Source organism: Equus quagga, chromosome 12 (assembly GCF_021613505.1).
Source record: "Equus quagga isolate Etosha38 chromosome 12, UCLA_HA_Equagga_1.0, whole genome shotgun sequence".
Taxonomy (NCBI): domain Eukaryota; kingdom Metazoa; phylum Chordata; class Mammalia; order Perissodactyla; family Equidae; genus Equus; species Equus quagga.
Window position 1 is genome coordinate 38,839,255 of NC_060278.1, and position 27,984 is coordinate 38,867,238.

Below are 27,984 nucleotides of genomic sequence, written 5' to 3' on the forward strand. Positions count from 1 at the left end.
GAGTCTTTGTGTGAAAATGTCTTTATTTAACCCTCATTCCTGTATCATAATTGAGGTAGGTAGGGAATATAATATTAAGAATTATTTTGTCTTACCACTTTGGAGATATAATTCCAATTTCTCCTGATTGCTATGTTAGTATTAATAATTCAGCTGTCAGTCTGTCATTCCTTGGTAGGTGCTCTCTCCTTATTCTTAAGTGTTTTTAAGATCCCTTTGCCTTTGCTGCTCTGCAATTTAACTACAGTGTGTATAGAAGTGCATCTGATTTTATTTATCTTTTCGTATCTTTTACCTATCCACTGTGTTCTTTATTTCAGTGACTAGTTTTTTTAATTTCTAGGACTTCTATTTGCTTTTTTTCATCTCTCTTTTCCTTTTCTTATGCTTTTGATTTTTAAGAAAAGTCTTTAATACTTTTAAACATACTTATTTCATAAAGTGGAACTGATGCTTGTTAGGGATCTTGCTGTATAGTTTGTTCATATTTGTGCCTTTTGTTCAAATGCGATGTTTCCCTATTTAGTTTATATTATGGGATTGTGAGCTCATCTTCAGTGGGTTTTTTTGTGTGAGAATTACATGTGGCCAAGTTTGAGAATGTGTCCCCCAGAGTAGTTTTGAATTTTTTATGCCCAGCTTTCTAGGGCACCTAACCTGGTGCTGATATTTTTGCCATTTTCTTGGCTTGACAACTTCTGGACTGCAGAAGCACTGTGAATTAGAATCCCAGATAGTAGGACAATGTGACCTAAAGTTAGGAATTTCTAGAGGAGGAATTTTTCTTCACGTATCAGCCATAATCAAGATAAACAAAATGTCTTACTTTTCTCTGCTGAGTGGCAGATTTTTATAATTCACCTTTTCACTGACAATGTCCCCTTTATGGTAAAGGTTGTATGGGGCAGCCTCTCGCTTCAAATGTCTTGTAAGCTCAAGGTCTTTCCTTTTGTCCCTTTTACATTAAAATGCAATTTGACAACCCCACTCCTGCTGCACTGCTTACCAGCCTGGTTCTCAACCATTTCTTCATTACTGGCCCCTAAGAATTTCTCTTTTTTAATAAAATGGTTTATAAAAGTCGTTATATTTTATTAAGTATTTTTAAGAGTTTATAATGGAAGAGTTTTCAAGTTATTTAATCTCAGTATTGCCAAAGAGGAAGTCTATTTTAGTGATTTTTAAGATGGTAATTTAGTCTAGAAAATTGAGAATATTAATTGTTATTCTACCTTGAGAATGTTCATTTTCTGATACTTTCTTTTAAAACATGTAAAGAACCAATTTTCTTTTATTTCAAAGTTCTTTACTGGATATGTGCCGAGGATATTTTTTTTAGCTGTTATTCTTTAATTTATATCTACCTTGCCATAATTGTATGCCCAATTATTTTTCTCTATTGGGACTTTATTTTTTGAAGGATGTGTTTTCCCCCTTTTATAATTTTTTGGATTAATAAGTAGTTTGTGGGACATTGTTAACATTTATTTCCTTAGGTTTCCGTTAAAGTGTTTTAAAATAATCTCTAGTCTGCTTATAAGTATTAGCCAAGTTTTTTCAGTTTTTTCCCCCAATTGTAAAATTTCCACAGTTCCATTTTTTTCTATGTACATGTTGGACAGATAATATCAATAATAAGACTGTTCTAAACTAAATATTCAATTTGTTGTTAATGACTGCGGTGTTCAAATCATATTGGTACCCTGAGTGTAGTCAATTAAGTAATGGCTATAATAAAAGTTCTATCGTGTTGTGAAACCTAGAGAACTGTTAGGGTGGAGATTATAACAGATTTAACTTTTGTGTACAAGGAGGTTAAATTCCGATAAGGCAAAGTCAGAGCTGTTATGAAGTAATGTCTATCGTGTATCTAAGTAAATGTAAATATTTTTAATTTAAAATTATTGTTTCTAATATATTATAGTAGATTACTAAAAATATGAACTTCCTCAGGTGCAGTCCTCAGTGGCTGTTGGAACTCCGGATTATATCTCTCCTGAAATCCTTCAAGCCATGGAAGATGGAAAAGGCAGATATGGACCTGAGTGTGACTGGTGGTCTTTGGGAGTCTGTATGTATGAAATGCTTTATGGAGAAACGCCGTTTTATGCAGAATCTCTGGTGGAGACATATGGAAAAATCATGAATCATAAAGTTAGTATATTTTACTATTTTTCAAATTAATATGGTAAATAATACATATAATACATTTAAAGTAATGTGATATTTAAAAAATATTTTTCTAAAAACAATAAACAATCTAATTTATATGCTAATAGAGGACGTGACAAACATGAATAATAAATCCATAAATTATACATAAAATTGTTAGTTCTAACCTTCTGCTGTATTTTATTAGAGATGCTAGTAAGTAGGATATTAAATGGTCTCTCCAGTAGAATAATAGACAAAGATTACAAGCAGACAATTTATATCATTACTACAATAGTATAATCATGACTAGAATGTATTTAAAAAATTCTTAACATTAGTAGTAATAAATGAAATGCAAATTAAAATAAAAATGAGAAACGTTTTCTCTCCTGTCAAATTGGCAAAGATGAAAAGGAAAATAGTACTTTTACTGTAAATAATCCCGTGAGATGGACATTGTTAGATGTTGTTGGTAGGAATATAAATTGATGTAACCTCTTCTGTCAAGAAGTGTATAAATATGCATCTAGAGCCTTAAAAAAAGGGTTAGCACTTTTGATTGAGCAACTTCAGTTCTAGGAATCTACCCTAAGGAAATATTCAGTGCAACAAAGATGTATGCACGAGGACACCGATTCCAGCATTATTTATGATCACTAAACATTGGAAACAATCCAGATGCACAACAGGAATCACGTAATAAAACTTTAATCCATTTAGTACCAAGTGAAATAGAAATAGATTGTTCATAATAAGAAGAAGGTTTAATTGATTGGCTCAAAAGATTGTGAGCAGTTGCAAGGACCCGGAATATGAGTAGGAATATCCCATAAAGGGAGGACAGTCTATTCTTTTTAACTTGTTCTGGAGATACAGTTATGATTAGTTGCTTCGCATATATATAAATCAGTTTTATAGATTTGATGCTCTTCTGCCTGGCTCCAAAGAAAATCTGCTAAATAGTTATGAAGAGTTGAAAGACAGGAAGTTAGCTACAAAGTTGTAAATAGCATGGAAAGCACTTCAGAGAGAAATCATTATACTAGAGCAAGGTTGTTAAGAGCATGGATTCTGGAGTCAGACAGCATCGATTCAAATCCCAGATTGCTTGAACTCTCTGTGCCTTTGTTTTCTGGTCTATAAAATTAGGGTAAAGTAGTACCTACCTTAGACAATTGCTATGAGGATTAAACAAGTTCAGTGAGTAAAGCACTTCCAATGGTGTCAAGTACATATTACATTTTTTAAAAATGTTTGTTATTATTGCTTAATCATTAATATGAGACTTATATGACCATCATCAGTCTCTCTATGCTCTATTGAAATTTTGAGTCAAATTCTACTGCTTTTAATGAATTCTCTTCATTCTAAGGTATTTTAGCATTTAATTTGTTCTTCTTTCCTCAGTGCATGTAAGAACTAAGTCACATATGAAATTAAAAGTTCTTTTAGGCAAATGAACTTTTCTCATTCATCCCTGTATCTTTTTTACTATCAGTACTTTGTACCAGTGTACACTTGTTAGATATTTTTAAAAGAAAATGTATTTTTAAAAAAGTAAATGTTAATCAACCTACTTAGTAAGTTAATTACTGATTTCTATTTTGTTTCTCTTATTCTCTGTTTAGGAAAGGTTTCAGTTTCCAGCTCAAGTGACTGATGTGTCTGAAAATGCTAAGGATCTTATTCGAAGGCTCATCTGTAGCAGAGAGCATCGACTTGGTCAGAATGGAATAGAAGACTTTAAGAAACACCCATTTTTCAATGGAATTGACTGGGATAATATTCGAAACTGTGAAGCACCGTATATTCCAGAAGTTAGCAGTCCAACAGATACATCAAATTTTGATGTGGATGATGACTGTTTAAAGAATTCTGTAAGTATGACATTGTGAAGAAGTTCTGTCCCTCTCTTTCTTTTTAATGTGGTTATAAAGCAGTTTTATGGACTACCTTATCAATTATCAGTTAACTGTTATCATGGTTCTAGTATTTATTTTCTCATAAATCAGGAAATTAAGAGAGTTAACTGAGATGAACATAGTTATTCGTGACTAGGAGCAAAAAAAATTCAAAGATTTACTTCTTAGATTAGTTATGCCATTAGGTTTCCTAAGAAGAGGACAAATTAGATGCCTGAAAAAGTGGACTTCCTGATGGCAGAGAAGAGGTTGGCAAATCTCTCCTTTAAAAAGTCATGAAATTGGACAAAATTGTCAAAAATAACCATTTCAGGGCTTGACACATCAACCCAAAGTAAGTAAATTGAGAAGCATTTATTTCTGGAAAACTCTGAACTTGGTTAAAAACAGCCCCCTCCCCATGTCCTTTAGCTTGATTGGGACGGGAGAACTGCTGGTATGGAGCTGCTTAGCAAAACCTGCAGTTTTACTGCCGAGGGGGCTGACTTGATCTGAGAGCTGAAGACCCGTGCCCGATGGTGCTGCCCCTACAAACAGCAGCCTTGGTAGGAGATGAATGGGAAAGGGAAATCAACCCTACCAGCCTGCAGTCATAGCCCTGTTTCAGGCAAGTGGCCCACAGCAGATTAGCCAAATGGTCCATCAACCATTTTTAGCTTGTGGGCCATATTGAAACGGGGCAGCACAGTTTGTCAGCTTGTGCTCTCAACCAGTAGGTTATAGTAAATTAAAATCTAGGAAAATAAGAACATAAAATTTTTATTTTTTTTATCTTTTTGGTCTTTTTAATTTGAACTTTTATTTTTATTCAGTTATTTTCTTATGGTTTTAATTCTGTACTAAGAATTTTTATGTTAATTTTATATCACTTTTTACTGTTCAGTAAGTACCATATCCAAAGCAGATAAGAATTTCTCTTGTGCTTTCCTCTCTGGACCTCACAAGAAAGAATTAAATGTACTTTCCTCATCAGTTTTTTGTTACAAGAATTGTATTTGCTGTTAACAGAAATTGTGAGTCATTCCAAATTAAATATACGGTACAGTTGGTTTTGATTATTTGTGATAGTTGTGTTCAATAAAGTTGCTGAGAACACTGTATTAGTGAATATTGAACCATAGCTCCTAGGAGAAATACAGGGTTAGTTTCCTGTGAGCCTCTGGTCACAACATTTCCATTGACCAATCAAAACATAACCTTGTTTTATGTGTGTTTCTATTTAAAGACACCTTATTTAATATACATTGTTGAGTAATTAACATTGAACTCATGGCCCACAGCACTGTAACTCATGCCTGAACGAAGCTTGGCTAACACATGTATTTCTTTTGTAAGGCACATCATAGCCTTCTTGCTTAGAAACAATAAATGGCACATCAGCTCTACGCTCGGAGGCCATTTAAGCAGTGAAATCACTCGTAAAAAGCACAAAAATGTGAAAACATGATACACATAGACTTTGAAAAGAACACTTGTTTACAGAGTGAGAGCTAAGCCAGGAAGGCAGAGCATCTCCTTGTTCCACCCCAACTGGGGACATGTAAGTGAGCAACTCAAAATTTTCTTTGCCCTACACATACCTACAAATGACTGCAAAAGTACTGTGAGTACTGATTTGGAGTACAAATAAATTTTAGTGACTAGGCAAATTTGCATATGTGGAATACATGAATAATGACTGTACTTTGAATATCAGTCAGACTTTCGATCTTTATTTTCATTTTATTAGAATTTTACAATAGCAATGTTCATGGTCTAAATTTTATATTATTAAACATCTGTACCAAACTTATCAGTATTTCTAAATTGAACAGTCACATATTTCCTTTTGACAGTTAATATTTATAACCCAACCTCCAAGTCTTAGTTATTTATTTCTTACCAGCTGTTTTTTCCTCCTTTAGGAAACAATGCCTCCACCAACACATACTGCATTTTCTGGCCACCATCTGCCATTTGTTGGTTTTACGTATACTAGTAGCTGGTAAGTTTGAAAAGTTAACGTAATTTGGACAATTTAAAGCAAATTAAAATGAATTGAGGTTTTAAAAAATGTATGAGAGAGACATAAATCAAAAATTTTAAAAAATAGGATGAATCTACTACTGGGAAAAGTTACACATTGCAAAATGAATAGAATGTATAAGAATCTTAACTCATTTTGGAGGAGAAAAAATAGGACAAATAGAGAGCTCAGAATCTATCTGTTAACATTGGGGCAAGAATTAGATGGGTCCCATGCTGTTGAATAAATGTTCTTTAGATGTCAAGCATCAGAACTTTCAGCTCATTAATCTTAAGCATCTTTGCACTGACCCTTATTCGACTCATCTTTTCTTTCCTCCTTACCCAGTTTAAATTCCACTGAGAATGATTATAATCATTCCTTGTGTACCCCTTCAGTTCTTTGTGTCTCACTCTAAGTTGACATTCATTATTACAATTCAATTTTCTGCTTGTACCTGTGCAATTCAGTGTGTCTAGAGAAGAATATCTGGCCATTCTTACTGGTCTCAACCTCAAGTGCCCCTTATTGCTGCCTGGCAAGTGTACTGTATTACCATAGTGTATCCACTCCTCTTCTCTCCTAGATAACTATTCCATACTTTATACTTTCCTCTGAAACCTCTGTCATCCTCACTCTCAGCTGATGATCTCGCTTCCTCTTTCACTGAGAGGTTGAAGCAAACAGCAGATAACTTCCTCAAGTTCTCCTCACCAATTACCACCTGCCTACCTCTGGATCATGTACTCTTGTTTTTATGGATGAATTGTACGAGCTTCGAGCTAAGGCCCGCTCCTTCTGTCCCCTCTTGCCTACTAGTGCATTGCCTGCTGTTACATCATAAGTTTTTCTCTTTCTGTGTCACTTGCATAATCAGGTCATTCCCATCAGCTCACAAACATGTAGTTTTTCCTCCCTTCTTTTTTTTTAAAGATTGTATTTTTCCTTTTTCTCCCAAAGCCTTCTGGTACATAGTTGTGTATTTTTAGTTGTGGGTCTTTCTAATTGTGGCATGTGGGACACCGCCTCAGCATGGCTTGATAAGTGGTGCCCTGTCTGTGCCCAGGATTCCAACTGGTCAAACCCTGGGCCACCGAAGTGGAGCGCTTGAACTTAACCACTTGGCCACGGGGCCGGCCCCTTCCTCCCGTCTTCAAAGCAAAATGTAAAATCTTTCTTAATGCCATTTTCTTTACCTGCTACCAACCATTTCTCTGCTCCACATTATAGCAAAATTACATCAAACTGTATTTTGTCCATTTTTCTTGTACTCTTCTCTCAGCGCCACTCCAGGCAGGTTTGTGCTCCCATCGCTTTGTGCAGACTGCTTTTATCGATGTCACCACTGAGCTGCATGTTGCTGAATTTAATGATCATCTCTCAGCCCTAGTCTTACTTATTTGCCTAGTCTCATCTTAGTTGTCATGGCCCCTTCCCATTAAAACGCTTTCTTCTCTTGGCTTGCGGGGCACTTGCCTGATTTCTTCTTACCTTTCTGGCCACTCCTTCTCAGTCTCCACATCAGATACCTCCTAATCTCCCAGTCTCCCATGGCTTAGACTTTGCATGTTTTCCATCTATACTCTATGGTGCTCTCCCAGATTTTTGCTGATGACTCCTGAATGTGTATCTCCAGGTGAGACCTCTTCCCTCCCTTCTTAAAATCTCTCTTAACCACCTTCTTCAGATGTTCATAAGGTCATTTCTTATATTTCTCTGAATCTATTTTAGTGATCCTACTAAAAGATGAGTCAGAACATGTCACTCCCCTGTTCAGGACCAATGGCCACTGCTCCCAGCCCTCAGCCCCTGCGGCTTCCTATCTTAACTCCAAACCAAAGTTCTTATAACTTTATCAAGTTATATGTACATTTATCTTTCTGATTCTATTTCCTACTACTCTTGCCCTTACTCACTCCACTCCAGCCACACAGGTCTGCTTTCTGGCCCATGAACATGCCAGACATACTCCTGTCTTAGGGCTTTTGCACTTCTGTTCCATCTGCCTGGCATGTTCTTCCATCCCCTTGCTCTCTCTGGACTTTATTCAGTTACTTTCTGAGTGGTGACTTCCCTGACCACTTTGTCTAAGTTTTCTTTCTTTCTCCTCAAGACTTCACTTTCCCCTTTCCTGCTTTATGTTTCCTCCTTAGGATTTAAAACTGTCTAAAGTACTGAATATTTTACTTAGCTTGTTTATTTTTGTCCTTGTAACTGGAATGTAAGCTCTGCGTGGGCAGGTTTTGACTCTTTTGCTCACTGCTGAATGTCCAACACTTCAAATATTTTTAGTTAAATTGTGTTGAATTAAAGAAAGCATTTCTCTTTTGAATTCTGGGTTCTGGTAGAGAGGACCATGGTTAGTGCTCTTGACTTCTATTTCACTTTGGTGGTCACAGTGTTTTGAACTGCCAATAACCCTTCAGCAAACTTCATTTTATAATTTGTGATTATTAAAATAAATTCAAGATGATTTGAGCAATTTATGTTTTCATTTTTAAAAATGCTTCTAAAAGCTCATTGTTTGTGATTTTGCAAAAGTGTATTATAATCGTTCTAGATGGCAAACTGTAACTAGATACTCAAATTCATGTTTTAAGTGAACAATTTCAAAAGGTTATCTTTTTTTCTTCAAACTTTTTATTTCAATGTAAATCCACTTTTTTTTTTCTTTTCTTCAGCGTTCTTTCTGATCGGAGCTGTTTGAGAGTTACTGCTGGTCCCACTTCACTGGATCTTGACGTTAACGTTCAGAGGACTCTAGATAACACCTTAGCAACCGAAGCTTATGAAAGAAGAATTAAGCGCCTTGAACAGGAAAAACTTGAACTTAGTAGAAAGCTTCAAGGTAAATATATTTTAAAGATGATATTTTCCCTTTTGAATTGGACTCAGTGTTAGGAACTGTTTATTATAGGTGATTGTTTTACCTCAAAAAGGAATTTTTTTATTAAGTAGAAAAAATCAAGTTATAGAAATTTATGCAGAATATTGTATCATACCATTTCTGTAAACTCATGAAGTTAACAATAAACAGCAAAATAGTATTTGTTTCCCACACATGTATGAATAAATACCTCTGGGGAGAGGAAAATGGGACTACTGGGATAAAGGGAAAAAGTGTTATCCTAGTATAACACTTACATTCTGATGTGTGTCACTTGGCATAATGTGCTCAAGGTCCACCCATATTGCAAATAGGAGGGTTTCCTCCTTTCTTATGGCTGAATGATATTCCATTGTGTGTGTGTGTGTACCCCATCTTTTTTATCCATTCATCCACTGATGTGCATTTAAGTTGTTTCCATATCTTGGCTATTGTGAATAATACTGCAATAAACATGAGAGTGCATATCTCTTTGAAATCCTGTTTTCATTTCCTTTTGGTGTATACCCCGAAGTAGAATTGCTGAATCATATGGTAGATCTGTTTTAATTTTTTGAGGAACCTCCTTACTGTTTTCCATAGTGGTTTGACCAATTTACATTCCCACCAGCAGTGTAAGGATTCCCTTTTCACAACATCCTCACCAGCACTTGTTGTCTCTTGTCTTCCTGATGATAGACGTTAATGTGTGAGGTGATATCTCATTGTGGTTTTGATTTGCATTGATTTGCATTTCCCTGATGATTAGTGAGATTGAGTGTCTTTTCATGTGCCTGTTGGCTATTTTGATGTCTTCTTTGGAAAAATGCCTATTTAGTTTTTCTGCTCTTTTTTTTTTTTTGGTGAGGAAGATTGGCCCTGAGCTAACATCTATTGCCAATCTTCCTCTTTTTGCTTGAGGAAGATTGTTGCTGAGCTAACATCTGTGCCAGTCCTCTTCTACTTTGTATATCGTATGCCTCCACAGCATGGCTTGATGAGTGGTGCTAGGTCTGTGCCCAGGATCTGAACCTGTGAACCCGGGGCCACCGAAGTGGAGCATTCAAACTTAACTGCTACGCCACTGGGCTGACCCCCTGCCCATTTTTTAAATCAAGTTGTTTGTTTTTTGTTAAGTTCTATGAGTTCTTTATATGTTTTGGATATTAACCCCTGATATATCTGATATATGGTTTGCAAAAATTTTCTCCCATTTGGTAGGCTGTCTTTTCATTTTGTTGTTTCTTTTGCTATACAGAAGATTTTTAGTTTGATGTAGTCCATTTGTTGATTTTTGCTTTTTTGTTGTTTGTTCTTTTGGCATCATATCCAAAATATCATTGCCAAGACCAGTGTCCAGGAGTTGCTTCTTGATGTTTTCTTCTAGGAGTTTTATGGTATCAGGTGTTATGTGTAAGTCTTGGATCCATTTTGAGTTAATTTTTGTGAAATAGGGGTGGAATTTCATTGTTCTGCATGTGTTTCTCCAGTTTTCCCAGCACCATTTGTTGAAGAGACCATCCTTTCTGCATTGGGTGTTCTTGGCTCCCTTGTTGAATATTAGTTGACCATATACCCTGGGATTTAATTCTGGGCCATTTGTTCTGTTTCCTTGGTCTATGTGTCTATTTTTGTGCTGGTCCCATACTGTTTTTATTACTATGGGTTGTAGTATAGTTTGAAATCAGGAAGCCTGATACCTCCAGCTTTGTTTTTTCCTCAGGATTGCTTTGGCTGTTCAGGGTCTTTTGTGGTTCAACACACATGTTGGGATTGTGTCTTCTATTTCTCTGAAGACGGCCTTTGGTATTTTGATAGATATTGTGTTGAATCTGTAGATGGCTTTGGGTAGTATAGATATTTTAACAATAGTAATTCTTCTGATCCATGAACACAGGATGTCTTTCCATTTGTTTGTGTCTTCTTTGATTTCTTTCAGCAAAGTCTTATAGTTTTCATTGTACAGATCTTTCACTTCTTTGGTTAAATTTATTCCTGAGTATTTTATTGTTTTTGATGCTATTGTGAATGAGATAGTTTCCTTTATTTCTTTTTCAGATGCTTCATCATTAGTGTAAAGGAATGCAATTGACTTCTGTATGTTGATTTTGTATCTTTCAACTTTACTGAAATCATTGATTAGTTCCAACAGTTTTTTGGTTGACTCTTTGGGATTTTCAGTATATAAAATCATATCGGCAGCAATAGCAACAGTTTTATGTCTTTCTTTCTGATTTGGATTCCTTTTATTTCTTTGTCTTGGCTAATTGCTTTAGCTAGGACTTCCAATACTATGTTGAATAGTGAGAGTGGGCATCCTTGTCTTGTTTGTTATCATAGAGGAAAAGCTTTCAATTTTTCTTCCTTAAATACAATGTTAGCTGTGGGTTTGTCATATATGGCCTTTGTTATATTGAAGTGTGTTCCTTCTGTACCTAATCTGCTAAGTATTTTTATCCTGAAAGGATGTTGTGTTTTGTCACATGCTTTTTGTGTGTCTGTTGAGATGATCAGTTGATTTTTATGATTCATTTTATTGGTGTGATGTATTACATTTATTGATTTGTGAACCTTGAACCATCTTTGCATCCCAGAGATAAATCCCACTTGGTCTTGGTGTATAATCCTTTTAATGTCTTCTTCAATTCAGTTTACTAATATTTTGTTGAGAATTTTTTGCATCTTTATTCATCAGGGATATTGGTCAATAGTTTTCTTTTCTTGTAATCTCCTTGTCTGGTTTTGGTATGAAGGTAATGCTGTCCTCGTAGAATGAGTTTGGAAGTGTTCCCTCCTCTTAAACATTTTGGAAGAGTTTGAGGAGGATTGATGTTAATTCTTCTTTAAATGTTTGGTAGAGTTCTCCAGTAAAGCTCTTTGGTCCTACGGTTTTCTGTATTGGGAGGTTTTTGATTACTGAGTCAGTCTCTTTACTTATTATTGGTTTGTTCAGATTTTCTATTTCTTCCTGATTCAATCTTGGTAGATTGTATGTTTCTAGAAATTTATCCATTTCTTCTAGGTTATGTAATTTCTTGGCATATAATTGTTCATAGTAGTCTCTTATAATCCTATGTAGTTGTGTAGTATTAGTTATAATCTTTCCTCTTTCATTTCTAATTTTATTTATTTGAACCTCCTTTCTTTTTTCCTTAAAACATTATCTTCTAGATAAATGTTTATGAATTTTGTTTATCTTTTCAAAGAACCTCTCTTAGTTTTGTTGATCCTTTTTATTTTTTTTCTGATCTCTATTTCATTTATTTCTGCTCTGATCTTTATTATTTCCTGCCTTCTGCTAATTTTGGGCTTAATTTGTTCTTTTTTTTCCTAGTTCTTTGAGGTGTAAAGTTAGGTTGTTTACTTGAGATCTTTCTAATTTCTTAATATCTGTGTTTACGGCTATAAATTTTCCTCTCAGAACTACTTTTACTGCATTCCACAAACTTAATATATTGTATTTTCATTTGCATTTGTTTTGAGATAATTTTTTATTTCTCTTGATTTCTTCTTTGACTCATTGATTGCTCAAAAGTATGTTGTTTAGTTTCCACATATTTGTAGGTCTTCTCACTTTCCTCTTGTTGTTGATTTCTAGTTTCATACTGTTGTGGTCAGAAAAGATAGTTGGTATGATTTCAATCTTTTTAAATTTGCTAAGATTTGTTTTTTGTCCTGTCGTATGATCTGTCCTGGAGAATGTTCCATGTGCACTTAAGAAGAGTGTGTATTCTGCTGCTATTTGATGGAATGTTTTTTATATGTCTATTAAGTCCATTTATTCTAAAGTATGGTTCAATTCCAATGTTTCTTTGTTGATTTTTCTGTCTGGACGTTTTATCCTTTGCTGATAATGGGGTATTGAAGTCCCCTACTGTCATTGTATGGTGGTTTGTTTCTCCCTTAAGATCTTTTAGTATTTTGCTTAATATATTTTGCTTGTTCAGGTGTTGGGAGCATATATATTTACAATCGCTATATCTTCTTATAGTATTGACTCCTTTATCATTATATAAAGACCTTCTTTGTCTCTTGTTACCATTTTTGGCTTGAAGTCTGTTTTGTCTAAGTATGGCTACACTCACTTTGTTTTGTTTTCTGCTTGCTTGGAATATCATCTTCCATCCCTTCACTTGGAGCCTATGTGTGTCTTTAGAGCTGAAATGAGTCTCCTGTAGGCAACAAATAGTTGGGTCTTGTTTTTTTATCTATCGATCCACTTTGTGCCTTTTGATTGTTGAGCTCAATTCATTTACATTTAGGGTGATTATTGATATGTAAGGACTTACTACTGCCTTTTTATCTTTTGCCTTCTGGTTATTTTGTATCTCTATTTCTTTTTCCGTCTGTTTTTGTCTACCTTTGTAAGTTGGTGGTTTTCTATGGTGATTTGCTCATTCTCCCCTTTTTTAATGTTTCGTGTCTCTGCTCTAGATTTTTGCTTTGTGGTTACCATGAAGTTTACATAAAATATCTCATAGATAAAATAGTCCATTTTCTGGTGATAGCAACTTATCTTCATTTGCCTATAGAGGTTCTATACTTTTATTCCTCCCCTTCTGGCCCTGAGCTAACATCTGTTGCCAAACTTCCTCTCTTAGCTTGAGGAAGATTGTCCCTGAGCTAACATCCATGCTAATCTTCTTCTATTTTGTATGTGAGATGCCACCACAGAATGGCTTGATGAGTGGTGTGTAGGTCTGCGCCCAGGATCCGAACCCATGAACCCCGGGCTGCTGAAGCAAAGTGTGCAAACTTAACCACTACACCACTGGCCATCCCCTACTTTTTATATTTTTGATGTCACAAATTATCTCTTTTTATGCTGTAGATTCATTACCAAATTGTAGAAGCTGTAGTTATTTTAATGCTCTCTTCCTTTAACATTTATGCTATAATTGTTTAACACTGTTCTAAAATAAAGTTGCAGGTTTCTAATTCTGACTGTCTGTTTATCACCTTAATCAGAGTTTTGCATACTTTGATCTTTTCATTTCAGCTTAAAGAGCTCAACATTTCTTGTAAGGCAGGTCTAGTGGTGGAGAACTCCCTCAGCTTTTGTTTGTCTGGGAAAGCCTTTATATCTTCTTTATATGTGGAGGACACCTTTATCATGTAGAGTATTCTTGGCTGCAAATTTTTATTTTTCAATACTTTGAATATGTCATTCCACTGTCCTGGCCTATAGAGTTTTTACTGAGAAATCTGATAGCCTGATGGGGGTTCCTTTGTAGGTTACTTTCTTTGTTCCCTAGCTGCCTTTAAAATTCTTTCTCATTGACTTTTAACAGTTTCATTATAATATGTATTGGAGAAAGCCTTTTTGCATTGAAATAGTAAGGTGTTGTTTTAGCTTCGTGGATTTGTATGTCCAGTTTCTTCCCCAGGTTTGGGAAGTTCTCAGCTATTATTTCTTTAAATAAACCCCTTGCCCCCTTCTCCCTCTCTTCTCCTTCTAGCATACCCATTATCCTTATATTGGCTTTTCTAATGGAGTCTGATAACTCATACAGAGTTTCTTCACTTTTTAGAAATCTTAGTTCTCGCTCCTTTCCGCCTGAATCATTTCAAAATTCCTGTCCTCCAGATCTCTTACTCTGTCTTTCATCTGGTCTGCTCTATATCCAATACTTTCTAATGCACTTTTCATCTCATTTGAGTTCTTTAGCTCCAGAATTTTTGTTTGGTTGTTTTTATAATTTCAATCTCTTTTGTAAAGCACTCCTTGTGTTTATTAATTTTGTCCCTGAGTTCATTGAGTTGCCTTTCCGAGTTTTCTTATAAGTTGTTGAATTTCTTCATAACAGCTATTTTGAGTTCTTTATCAGATCACAGTATTCCATGTCTTTGAGTTTGGTTGCTGGAGAATTGTCGTTTTCTTTTTGTGATACTGTGTTGCCATGCTTTTTCATAGTGTTTCATAAAATGTGCCTCTGCCATAACGTTTGAAGTAGCAGACACCTTTCCTGTTTAGATAAGGCTTTGTTTATTTTGATTCTAAGAGTTCAACTGGTTGGCGATCAGAAGCCTTTCTATTGTTTTCCAGAATTTGGTGCTATAACACAAGTTTTTGGTTTCTCAGAACTCACCTGAGTTGACTCACCACCAAAGCTGACTCACCACTAGAGTTTGGAGGATGTGTGAAAAAAGCTGGTGGCAGAGGGGTAGGGAGTGTGCAAGTCTTTGGGTAGGTAGGAGGGTCCTCGAGTGGGGGATCCCAGAAGTCTGTGGGCAGACAGCAGGAAACGCATTCCTTCAGTTCTTTTTGTCTGCCTTCTTCCCTTTCCTTTCTTTCCCCCTAGTCATGGAGGTCTGTCCTCAGAAGTCTAGGTGTTACTGAAGAGCAAAGGTGTCTCTCCAGCTGCAGCCCTTGCAGCCAGGCCAACTTTCATTTACCACTTTCACTTTCCACCTCCTCTGCTAGAGAGATCACTGCTGCCACCGCTGCTGCAACTATCTTGGCTCTGTAGCCTCCTCCGAGTTCCAACCCACCCCCTTTTGGATGCACAGATGGAGGGCTCTCTCGGGTGTTCTGGTGTGCCTTGCAGAGGCACTTTTGTTCAGTTATGGATGTCCAGTTCGTTGCAAATCGAAAGGGAGAGGAAAAAGGAAGGACTCATGCCACCATGATGCTGATGTCACTCTGTTTGGATTTTTAAGTGGTGATATATGTACAGTAAAGTGTGCAGGTGTTCTACTTTTAAGAGTAAGCCCCGTAAATGTTGAGATTTGCGTACATTCATATTATCTCCATCCCAGCCAACATGTAGAACATTTCTAGCATAGCATAGAAGTTCACTCATGCCCTTTGCCACTTTATAACTCATTACTCTGAAGTAAACACTACCGTACCATTTTTCACCATAAATTAATCTTACCTATTCTTGAACTTCATATAAATGGTTTCATACAGTATGTTCTCATCTGTATCTAGCTTCTTTCATATAACATGTTTTTCAGATTCATCCATGTTGTATATGTATCAATAGTTTGTTCCTTTTTTTACTGCTGTTTAGTATTACATTGTACGTAAATACTGAAAATTTATTTATCCAGTGTCTTCATCCATTCTGGCTTGTATAACAAAATACAACAGATTGGATGGCTTATAAACAACATAAATTTATTTTTCACAGTTCTAGAGGGTGGAAGTCCAAGGTCAAAGTGCCACCATGGTCAAGTGAGGGTTCATGGCCAGCACCTTCTTGCTGTGTCCTCACCTGGTGGAAGGGGCTAAGGATCTCCACGGGCTCTCTTTTATAAGGCACTAATCCCACTCATGAGGACTCTACTCTTATAACTTACGCACCTCCCAAAGGCCACTCCCTAATAACATCATCTTTGGGGATTAGGATTTCAACATATGAATTTGGGGGACACACAGACATTCAGACCATACCTTACAATCTGTTGTTGTTGAACATTTGGGTCTTTTCTATTTCTTTTGATGATCATATGTGTTTAATTTCTCTTGGGTATCTACCTACGAGTAGGATTTCTGGGACATAGGATAGCCTATTTTCAGCTTTAAAAAAGTATTGTCTAAGAGTTTTCTGAAGTGATTGTATCAGTATTTCCACTTGTTTTATATTCCTATGCAAATTTGATATTGTTAGCTCTATAACTTTTAGCCATTTTGGTGTCTGTGTAGTGGTCTCTCTCTGTGATTTTAATTTGCGTTTCCCTAATAAGTATAAGATTGAGTATTTTTTCATATACTTACTCTCCATTTGGGTATTCACTCTGTGAAGTCCCTGTTCAAGGTTCTTGCCCATCTTTTCTGTTAGGTCTTTGTATATCTTTTTTAAAAATAATTTTTATTTTACCACTTTATAAACAATATAAGAACCTTACAACAACTCTTTGTGTAGTTGTTATATAGTTTACCTCTGTCTATGTTGTAAACCTTTCAATACATTTATTTTATTGTTGCTTTAAGTATTGACTGCTCATTAATTTAAATATATATATATATATATATATATATTTTTTTTTTTTTTTGGTGAGGAAGATTGGCCCTGAGCTAACACCCATTGCCAATCTTCCTCTTTTTTGCTTGAGGAATATTGTCACCTTAGCTAACATCTGTGCCAATCTTCCTCTAATTTGTATATGGGATGCCGCCACAGCATGGCTTGATGAGTGATGTGCAGGTCCATGCCTAGGATCTGAACTTAGAAACACTGGGCTGCCCAGGCAGAGTGCACAAACTCAACCACTACACCACCGGGCCAGCCCCTAAATATATTCTTTTATTCACACATTTACCCTTTTGCTGCCTTTTATTTCTTCCTAATGATCCATGTTTCCATCTGGAATCATTTTTCTTTGGTCTGAAAAACCACTATTAGTATTTTTTGTGATATTTGTGTATTATGACAAAATCTCTCTGATTTTGTTTGTCTGAGATGTCTTTATTCTGCCTTCATTTTTGAAGTGTATTTTGCTGGGTTAGAATTCTAGCTTGGCAGTTTTTTCTTTCAATGCTCTACAGATGTTATTTCATTGTTTTCTGATTTCCATTATATTTGAGAAGCCAGCTGTTAATCTTGGTCTCTTGAATATATCTTTTTTTTCCCCTCTGGCTGCTTTTAAGATTTTCTTCTTAACTTCAGTTTCAAGCAGTTTGACTTTATCTGCCTAGGAGTGGTTTTCTTTTTATTAATGTAAAATCCTTTGTGGGATTCACTGAGCTTCTGGAATCTTGATTGATATCTTCCATCAATTCTGGAAAATTCTAAGCCATGACTTCTGTAGATATTTCTTTTGCCCTATTCACTCTCTACTCCTTCTGGGACTCTAATTGTGTATATCTTAGACTGTGTCCCACATTTCTTTTATTCTCTATCCTGTTCCTTCCATTCTTAGTTTTCTTTGTGCTTAATTTTGATATTTTCTATTGACTTGCCTTCAAGTTTATTAGTCCTGTTTTCTGCTGTATCTATTCTGATGTTAAGTACATCCAATGATTCTTAATTTCAGATATTGTCTCTTTTAGTTCAAGAATATCCATTTGAATCTTCCTTAAAGTCTCTGATTCTCTGTTGAAATTTCTCATCTTTTTGTCTATCTTTTCCTCTATTTTCTTTAACATGTTAGTAACAGTTATTTCAAAGTCCTTGTTTGCTAATTCCAACACCTGAATCATCTGTGAGTCTGTCTCTATTTCTGTTGTTTTCTTTTGATTATTGATCACACATTCCTGCTTTTCCAAATATCTCATAATTTTTATTGTATGACAAATATCATGAATAAAAATAAGACAGAAAATGGTGTTTATGTTATTTTCACTACAGAGAGGATTTTCCTTTCTTTGTCCAATCAGGAGTTGATCTAGGTCAAGGCTGGGTTGCAGTTTTAATTAGACTTGGCCTGCCTCCTGTCTCATAGGTCATGGAGAATTGGATGGATCCTGGTTGGGGCTCTTTCTCCCTCACTGTATAAATGGTGGGAGATTTATTGTGTCCCTCAGCCTCCTACCCCAATGCCACTTCCAAATTTGGCAGATGTCTTGATGGGGATACGGGTCATGTGTTTGAGACAGTCCCTCTTTCTGGAGCGTGACTGCCTCTGAAATACTTCAGTACTATAGGAGATCCCAGTCTGACTCATAGAAGCTCCCTAACTTCCCATGCATTTCCCAGATACAAGAAATGTACCACGAGGAAAACAACACCACATATTTACAGAACCTGAGGTTTCCAAATTGTTGCAGCAGCCCCACCCATCCTCCAGAAGCTGTGATTTTTTTTTTTCCCCCAATGCAATATCCCTCAATTCAGGGCAACCTTGAGCCTAAGCTTCCTCACAGGATTGGATTCATTTCCAAAGTAAGAGGCAGCTGTCATAGTCTTTTCACCTCAGGGTGGCTCATCCCTCTCTGATTTATTTTACTTAGTCCTCTTTGCTTTCCCAGATACATGATGTTGGTAAAAATAAGATTTTTACAAATTATATAGTGTATTTTTATTTTTCTCAGCAGGAGCAATAGAGCAATGACCTGTTGCTTCCTGCTCCATCCTATTCTGAATGAGAAATTCGTATTTCCCAGGGGTTTTTTATGTTTTGAATTCTTCAGTATGATCCTAGAGAGTATCATTACGTCATTGGTATCATTTATACAAAGCAAACCCAACGAAAATATAAGATCATTGCCTTTTACTGTTAATCTCTGTTTCATACAATGGCATGGGTTAACATATAAGCAGATTCATCCATTTATCAGCTATATACTGAGCGCCGATGAGCCAGGAACTGTTCTGCACATAACCAGGCATATAATAATGAAGAGAAAAAGAAAAACTACCTGTCCTCGCAGTGCTTACATTCTATTTTGAGAAGACAGACAATAAATCAAATGCTAAGCAGGGTCATCAGCTGAGAATAAGGAAGGTGGAGAGTGTATTAGATTTTTAACAAGTAAAAGAGAAGATGTGAAATGGTCAGTTTAGAGAAGAGAAGAGTAAACGTACTAAGAAATGTTTTAGAATTGCCAGGCATCGCCAAGCTATTTAAGATTAGTACACATGAATTTTAAATGACTGTGTTTTCTCCAACCACGTTCAGCTACTAGGGTGAAAGCACAAAGTAGGAGGAGAGTAAGATTTAGCCAAGATTAAGGCCTTCTTGGCTAAGTACAGCGGAGGAGAGACAGACAAAGAAATCGAAGGTGTGCGTAGAAAGCAGTTATTGTAGTGATGACAAATGAATCTAACCCAGGTAAACAAGGAAGAGAAGAGGAAAGACTGGAAAGCATTGGGAATAGTGGAGTGGCACTCTTGGTGGCATTGAGGAATTATTGAAGTGGTCTCTAGAGTAAGTACTCTAATACTTGAAATCAAGATTTTGGAGGGTGTACAGTTATTTATTAATAGTGATAAAGCATACAGTAGCACTTCTCAGTAGGTGAACTGCAAGCTTTTGGGCAGAGTAATTCTTTGATGTGAGAGACTGTTGCACATTATGTAAGGCATTGAGCTTTCCTGGTCCCCAGACACTGAATGTCTGTAGCCGTCTCCTAGCACTGTGTCAGTACCACCCCACCCCAACCCCTCCACCACACACACACGCAAGACATACTTATTTCTAAATTTGCATAAGGTGAGAACCACTGATTTAGGGTGTGACCAGTGGATTTTGTGGTTGTGCTAGAGAGAAGTCTACCAGCTAGCTTGTTTTGGGCTGCAAGTAATAGAATTCTTAAAAAATATGGATTTATTATCTCACATAAAAAGACGGAAGTAGACAGTTTTCAGTGCTGATATTGAGGTTAGTTTCTCTGTGATTTTCTTGGCTTTCTCCTCATGAATCCACAATACTGCTAAAGTTCCAGACTTTGTGTGTTGACACATCCAGAGACCAGAAAAAAAGGAATGTTCATTTAAGGAACCTTCTCACTTAATAGGAGATTAAACCTTTCCAAGCAGCCCCCTAGTGGATTTCTTCTCAAGGCAGTCTTAGTTCTAACCAGGCCGCATTCTTAGTTCTTAACCAATACTGGCAGTGTAAAGTGGGAAAACCATGATTGATTTAAACCATCCTCAATTTTAGCTGGGCTCGCCTTGCCTATGCACATTGTAGCCTGACGTGAATTTGGTTCTTAAGCAAGAAGAGAGGAATAGCTGCCAAGTAAAAAACAAACCCAGCAGTATCTGTCACAGGGGATTTGTCTGCCTGCCTGAGAAGCCAGTGTTTGGTGGATTGTCTATTTTGATGTTAAAGATACTAAGAGTGAAAAAGAGAGTTGTAGTGGGAAGAAGGGCAGTGAACAATGTGTGAGATCGTTATTCAAGAAGAAAATCAGACAGGAAAGGCAGTGGATAGTTACAATAAACAGGTCTTTCAGCAGACCTAGGATTTATCAGGGGGACAGAGGGGACAAAGAGGAGCAGGTGTGCCTACCCCACCTCCATACCCTGCAGTTTGTGGGGTGGAGCAGGAAAGACAGTGCCTAGTAATGTCCACTGGGTATTTTTATGACTCCCCATTTTCTATTCCCAACTTAGATTTCTTTAAAAAAACGAAAGATGTTCTTTTAAAAATAATAAACACAGAAAGCATCAGTTTTTAGCATGTTTTGAATCCAAAGAAAAAGAAATGTCTAAGAAATATGTATTGGATGTAGAAGATCATGATTAGATGTACAATATGGTATATCTTACGCCTGTAATTCAAATTAACAAATATTTGATGGCAACCAAGTGTACGAAGATAACGATGCTATTCTCTGTACAGGTGGTAAAACTCTCCATCCTCTGAAGGTCATAGTCTTTTGGAATTTAAAATATATATATAAATAATATAAGTAATACATATGGTATTAATATAAGTTGTATAAGTAGTAAGTTATATAAAGCCTTATATAAACAATGTAAGTAACTTAATGCAATCTATAATGATTTGTACTAACGAAACATTATGGTGCAATAAAGACTTAATATTGGCGGGGCTAGCCTGGTGACATAGTGGTTAAGTTCATGCACTGTGCTTCAGCAGGCCAGGGTACACGAGTTTGGATCTCGAGCACGGACCTGTGCACCACTCATCAAGCCATGCTGTGGCGGCATCCCACATACAAAATAGAGGAAGATGGGCACAGATTTAGCTCAGGGCCAATCTTCTTCATCAAAAAAAAAAAAAAAAGCACAAAGCTGGTTCCCAAACAATACCACTGTAGATTAAAAAAAAAAAAAAGAGTTGCTATCGGGGAACGCTGCATAAGATAGCTGAATAACTATTTTAGGACAAGGGTGGTTTCATTTCTGACATAAAATGGTTTTAAAGTTTTCTTTTTTTCCATAGCGTTTGATGCTGAGACTAAGCCTCAGTAGAATTAATGTTTCTTTAATATCTTACATCTTCTGATTAGAACCACAAGATAAATTAATAATAATCTCTATTTTAACTAAATTGTTGAGGAAAACTCGTCTATAGGTGAGCCTCAACTTTCATATACAAAATTTGGAACGCCAGCAGTTCTACCTATTATATATTAACATCTCTAAACCTTCCTTCACACACTAGACTCAGTTTTTCATTCATCGTCTGACACACGACGTTTTGGGTTATCACATGATGACACTCTCTGCTGGGATGAAAGGGGCTGAACAGTTGACTCACTGGCAGAGTGTTTAAAATTGAAAAGCTCACATGTTAGAAGGTGGCTTCTTTCCTACGTGTAATTTTAAAGACATATGCAGTGGAGTTTTGTGACTTAATTTTAATGTGTTTGCATTGCTTTTTGTCAAGGTAGTTGTTTTGATCAGGAGAATTGTGTAAGGATTTCCCTAGAAAGATGTATGTTGCTATTAGTTTAAAAAATTTAGAGTATCATCATATTTCTCATTCTGTCTTTTATTGTTTCTTTTAGAGTCAACGCAGACTGTCCAAGCTCTGCAGTATTCGACTGCTGATGGTCCACTCACAGCAAGCAAAGATTTAGAAATAAAAAACTTAAAAGAAGAAATCGAAAAACTAAGGAAACAAGTAAGAGGTAAATTTCTGTGACAAACTATTAATTTAGATTTTTAAAAGTTTTTTATTCACACACAAAGCGTTTATTGAGGACCTATCATGTGTTATGTAGTGTGGGTTATATGCCTGAGAGGGAAAAACAAGTAAGAGGGTTTCTGCTCTTATGGAGCTCACATTTTGCTCTAGGAAAAAGATAAACAAATAGTTTTTGTAATACCCATGAAAAGGCTGTAAGAAAAATAAGCATAGGTACTTGGAGAGTACATAGGAGGCACACCTACCCAGATTTAAGTTAACAAAGATGACTCTTTTGGAAGACATTAGTTTGGGATATTTAGTTGGAATTTGCCTGGCATCTGTGAGTAGGGGAAGAGCGTTGGGGTGAGGAAGAAGGACAGTGTAGAGTGGGGATTACATGTATACAGATGTCGAGCCATGTGAGAATTTGTTTTCTTTGAAACAATTCATTTTTCAGTGTATTGCTGAGCTTAAGATTAATTTTGACAATTGTTGATATGCCTATTATATCCATTCATTCATTTATTCCATTCATTCAGCAAATATTTTTTGAGCACCGACTGTGTACCCAGGTGTCATTTTAGACTCTTGGTATGTAGTACTAATCAGAATGACAAAAATCCTTGTCCTTGCTAGGGTGGAAGGCAAACAGAAGACATAAAACAATAACTGTATAACTTTCTAAATAATACGTTATGTTAGAAAGTGATTGGTGCTTTAAAACAGAGCAGAATAAGGAGAGTGGGTCAGAAGTGCAAGGTGAAGACTGTTCTGATTTTAAGTAGGGTGGTCCAGGTGTAAGCCTCATGGAGAAGGTGACATGTGAGCAAAACTTGAAGAAGGAAAGGGGCTTAGCCATGCAGTTGCATGGGAAACACATGTTCCCAGCAGGAGGACTAGTCAGTGCAAAAGCCCTAAAGTCAGCATGTTCCTCATGAGTTCAGATAAAACACAGAGGACAGCATGGCTGGAGCAGAATGAGCAAGCAAGGAGAGAGGAAGGAGGTGAGGTTAGAGAAGTAAAGGGGTGGAGAGAGGTTGTTACCTGATCAGTAGAGTCCTACTGACTAGTAGAAGGTCTTTGATTTTTTCTGTGAGTGAAATGGGAGCTTCTTGCAGAGTTGAGAGTCATCGTGCGATCTTGGTTAAGTAGAGGAACAGAGAGGGAGAGAAGGTACTGTTTTAGCTAGGATGGTCCAGCCCCTCCAGAAATGCATTTTAGGCCAAAATAAGTGAAGGAAAAGTAAGAATCTGATACAGGGTCTTTTATGGAAAGGACTATTTAAAATGCCGTATTAATACTTTGCTTATATTAAATGCACATGGAGATTTTAAATTTGAACATAATTTATGCTGTTCTGTTTTTTTAAGGGATTCTCTTTCTAAGAATTTTCTCTTTATCAAAATTTTATAGCTTTATCTTTCTAAAAATAAGTTAGATTAAGAGTGTGATAAGCAGAATCATTTGCTTTGATATCAGCAATAAAATATTTTTGGTGGCAATGAATGTGTTAGAGTTCTTTGACACTAAAAAAGTAGTGGAACACAAGACCAACTAGGATGGTCAGTGACATATCTTCAGAGAGGTAATACGGATTTGGAAAACAGTCATAAGCCTATCTCATTTATTAGTTCTAGAAAAGTTTTTGAAAATCTTTTATAGATTCTTTGTGATTTTCTGTGCTGACCATCATGCATCTGCTAATAAGAATAGTTTTATTTCAGCCTTTATGGTCTGTATGCTTTTTACGTCCGTTTCTTCTCTAATTGCACTGGCTAGAACTTGCAGCAGTGTGTTGAAGAAGAGGGGTGACAACGGACATCCTGGCTTTCTTCCCTGTCTTATGGGGAAAGCATGCAGTCTTTCACCATTAAGTGTAATATTTGTTGTAGGTTTTTTATAGATGCTCTTTATCAAGTCAGAAATTCCCTTCTATTCCTGTATTTCTAAGGGTTTTTATCATGAATAGGTGTTTAATTTTTTCTTCATTGATTAATATGAACATGTGATTTTTTTTTTCTTTATTTAACCTGTTAGTATGGTGGATTAGACTGGTTGATTTTGAAATATTTGAACTAACCTTACGTCCCTGGAATATGTACATCCCTGGTCATGGTATATAATTATTTTTATATATTACTAAATTCTATTCTATATACGTGAGTGATATTAGTCTTTGGTTTTCTTTTTTCTTTTGTACTGCCTTTGTTTTTTTTTTACTCAGATATAGTTGACATATGTAACATTATATTAGTTTCAGGCATACAACATAGTGATTTGATATTTGTATGCGTTGTGAAATGATCACCACAGAAGTCTAGTTAACATCCATCACCACACACAGTACAATTTTTTTTCTTGTCTTGAGAGCTTTTAAGATCTTTCTTAACAATTTTCAAATATACAATACAGTATTACTAACTGTAGTCACTGTGTTGTGCATTACATTCCCAAGAATTATTTGTTGTATAACTAGAAGTTTGTATCTTTTGACCACCTTTCCCCCTTTAACCCACCCCACACCCCTCACCTCTTACAACCACCAATCTATTCTCTATATCTGTGAATTTAGTTTTTCTTAGATTCCACATCTAAGTGAGATTGTATGGTATTTGTCTTTCTCTCTCTGACTTATTTCACTTAGCATAATGCCCTCAAGGTCCATTCATATTGTCACAAATGGGAAGATTGCCTTTATTTTTATGGCTGAATAATATTCCGTTGTATATATGCCTCACATTTTCTTCATCCATTCATCCCTTGATGGACACTTTGGTTGCTTCCATGTCTTGGCTATTGTAAATAATGCTGCAGTGAACATGGAGGTGCATCTGTCTTTTCAGGTTAGTGTTTCTGTTTCATTCTGATAAATACCCATCAGTGGAATTGCTGGATCATATGGTAGTTCTATTTTTAATTTTTTGAGGAACCTCCATAGTGATTTCAACATAATGCTGGCTTTGTAAAATGAGTTTGGAAGTATTCCCTTCTCTTGCATTTTTTTGGAAGAGTTTAAGAAGGATTGGTATTAATTCTGTTTTTAAATGTTTAGTAGAATTCACCTGTAAAGCCATCAGGTCCTTGGCTTTTCTTTGTTGGGAGGTTTGATTACTGATTCAGTATCCTTACTCGTTATTGATCTGTTCAGGTTTTTCTATTTCTTCATAATTCACTCTTGGTTGGTTGTATGTTTCTAGAAATTTATCCGTTTCTTCTAGGTTATCTAATTTGCCAGGATATAAATGTTCATGGTAGTCTCTTATGATCTTTGTATTTCTATGATGTCAGTTGTAATGTCTTCTCTTTCATTTCTAATTTTCTTTATATGAATGTACTCTCTTTTTTTCTTAGTCTAGCTAAAGGTTTATCAATTTTGAATGTGTTTTTGAAGAACCAGCTCTTAGTTTCATTGATCCTTTCTATTGTTTTTCTGGTCTCTGTTTCATTTATTTCTGGTCTGATCTTTATTAATTCCTTCCTTCTACTACCTTTGGGCTTAGTTTGTTCTTTTTCTTGGAGTGTAAAGTTCAAGTGCTTGAGGTATAAAGTTAGGTGTTTGAGATATTTTTTTTTTTTAATGTGGATGTTTATCACAATGAACTTCCTTCTTAGAACTGCTGTTGCTGTATTCCATAAGTTTTGGTATATTGTGTTTCCATTTTCATTTGTTTCAAGATATTTTTTGATTTCCCTTTTAATTTCTTTTTGTCCCATTGGTTGTTCAGGAGTGTGTTGTTTAATTTCCAGATTTATGTGAATTTTCCAGTTTCCTCCTTTGTTGATTTCTGGTGTCATACCTTTGTAGTTGGAAAACATCTTTGGTATGATTTCAGTCTTCCTAAATTTATTAAGACTTGTTTTGTGATCTAACTTTTTTTTTTTAAAGATTTTTTTTTTTCCTTTTTCTCCCCAAAGCGCCCCCGGTACATAGTTGTGTATTCTTCGTTGTGGGTTCTTCTAGTTGTGGCATGTGGGACGCTGCCTCAGCATGGTCTGATGAGCAGTGCCATGTCCGCGCCCAGGATTCGAACTAACGAAACACTGGGCCGCCTGCAGCGGAGCGCGCGAACTTAACCACTCGGCCACGGGGCCAGCCCCTGTGATCTAACTTTTGATATATCCTGGAGAATATTTCCTGTGTGTTTGAGAAGAATGTATATTCTTTTGCTCTTGTATGGAATGCTCTGTATATGGCTGTTAGATTAATTTGATCTAAAGCATAGTTCATGTCCAATATTTCCTTATCAATTTTCTGTCTAAATGATGTATCCATTATTAAAAGTAGGGTATTGCAGTCGCCTTGCATTATTGTATTGTTGTCTATTTCTCCCTTTAGATCTGTTGTATTTGCTTAATATATTTAGATGTTACAATGTTGGGTGCATGTATATTTATAGTTGTTATATCCCCTTGATGAATTGACCCCTTATTATTATATCATAACCTTCTTTGTTTGTTGTTACTATTTTGGACTTAACATCTATTTTGTCTGATATAAGTATAGTTACCCTTGTTCTCTTTTGGTTTCCACTATTTCCCTTCTTTCATTTTAAGCCTATCTTTCTTCCTAAAGCTGAAGTGAGTCTTGTAGGCAGCATATAGTTGGGTCTTGTTTTTTTATCCATCCAATCACTCTAGGTCTTTTTATTGGAGAATTTAATCCATTTGTATTTAAAGTAGTTATTGATAGATAAGGATTTACTAATCTCATCTTATTGTTTTTCTGGCTGTTTCGTAGTTCCTTTGTTCCATTCTTTCTGTCTTCCTGACTGCTTGTGAATTGATGATTTTCTGTAGTAGTGTGCTTTGATTCCCTTCTCTTTTTATTTTGTGTATCTACTGTAGGTTTTTGCTTTGTGGTTACCATGAAGCTTACATAAAATATCTTAAAGTTATAACAGTCTATTTTATGTTGATAACTGTCTATTCTGTTAATTATGTAATTGTTTTAAATATTTCCTCTTTATCTGTTTTAGAAGCAAATCAGACAAGGTTATAATATTTCCTTCATCCATGAAATATAATTTGGAAAACTTAAGTGGATAAAAAAAATCATATTTATCCGTATCTTTACTTACCATACTCTTTTTTTCCTTCCTGATATTGCTGAGTTCATTGCTTTGTTGTTTGCTTTCTGTTTAGAGCACTTCCTTTAGCCATTTTTTAAAGATAGGCATGCTTCTAACAAATTCTCCTAGTTTTCCTTGTTCTATGAATGTCTTTACTTTCCCTTCATCCCTAAAGATAGTTCTCTTGTTTTAGCATGTGAAAAATGTCATGCCACTTCCCTTAGGAATTCAGAGGAGAAATTTACTCATTCTGAGTACTTTTCTCCTTTATCTAAAGTGCTGTTTTTCTCTGGCTGCTTGCAGAGTTTTTCTTTAGTTTTCTGATGGTTAGTGGTGTGTTTTGGCATTGATCTTTTGGGGTTTATTCTGTTTGGTATTTGTTCATCTTCTTGAATCTGTAGATTTATGTCCTGTCAAATTTGGGAAGTTTTCATTCCTTATTTCTTTGGGTGCTTTTCCACACCTGCCTACTTTCTC

At 35.9% G+C, this 27,984-nt stretch overlaps 1 protein-coding gene across 12 annotated transcripts in view; it reads left to right on the forward strand.

The window, feature by feature from the left end:
- The window catches only part of CDC42BPA (CDC42 binding protein kinase alpha), a 312,972-nt gene that overhangs the window by 161,979 nt on the left and 123,009 nt on the right, over positions 1-27,984 (forward strand). For all 12 annotated transcript variants that reach the window (XM_046678634.1, XM_046678632.1, XM_046678638.1 and 9 more), the window contains exons 7-11: positions 1,954-2,154; positions 3,783-4,031; positions 5,981-6,060; positions 8,763-8,929; positions 22,317-22,439. In XM_046678634.1, the coding sequence (XP_046534590.1) occupies positions 1,954-2,154; positions 3,783-4,031; positions 5,981-6,060; positions 8,763-8,929; positions 22,317-22,439 (820 nt within the window). The remainder of the gene's footprint in view (positions 1-1,953; positions 2,155-3,782; positions 4,032-5,980; positions 6,061-8,762; positions 8,930-22,316; positions 22,440-27,984) is intronic.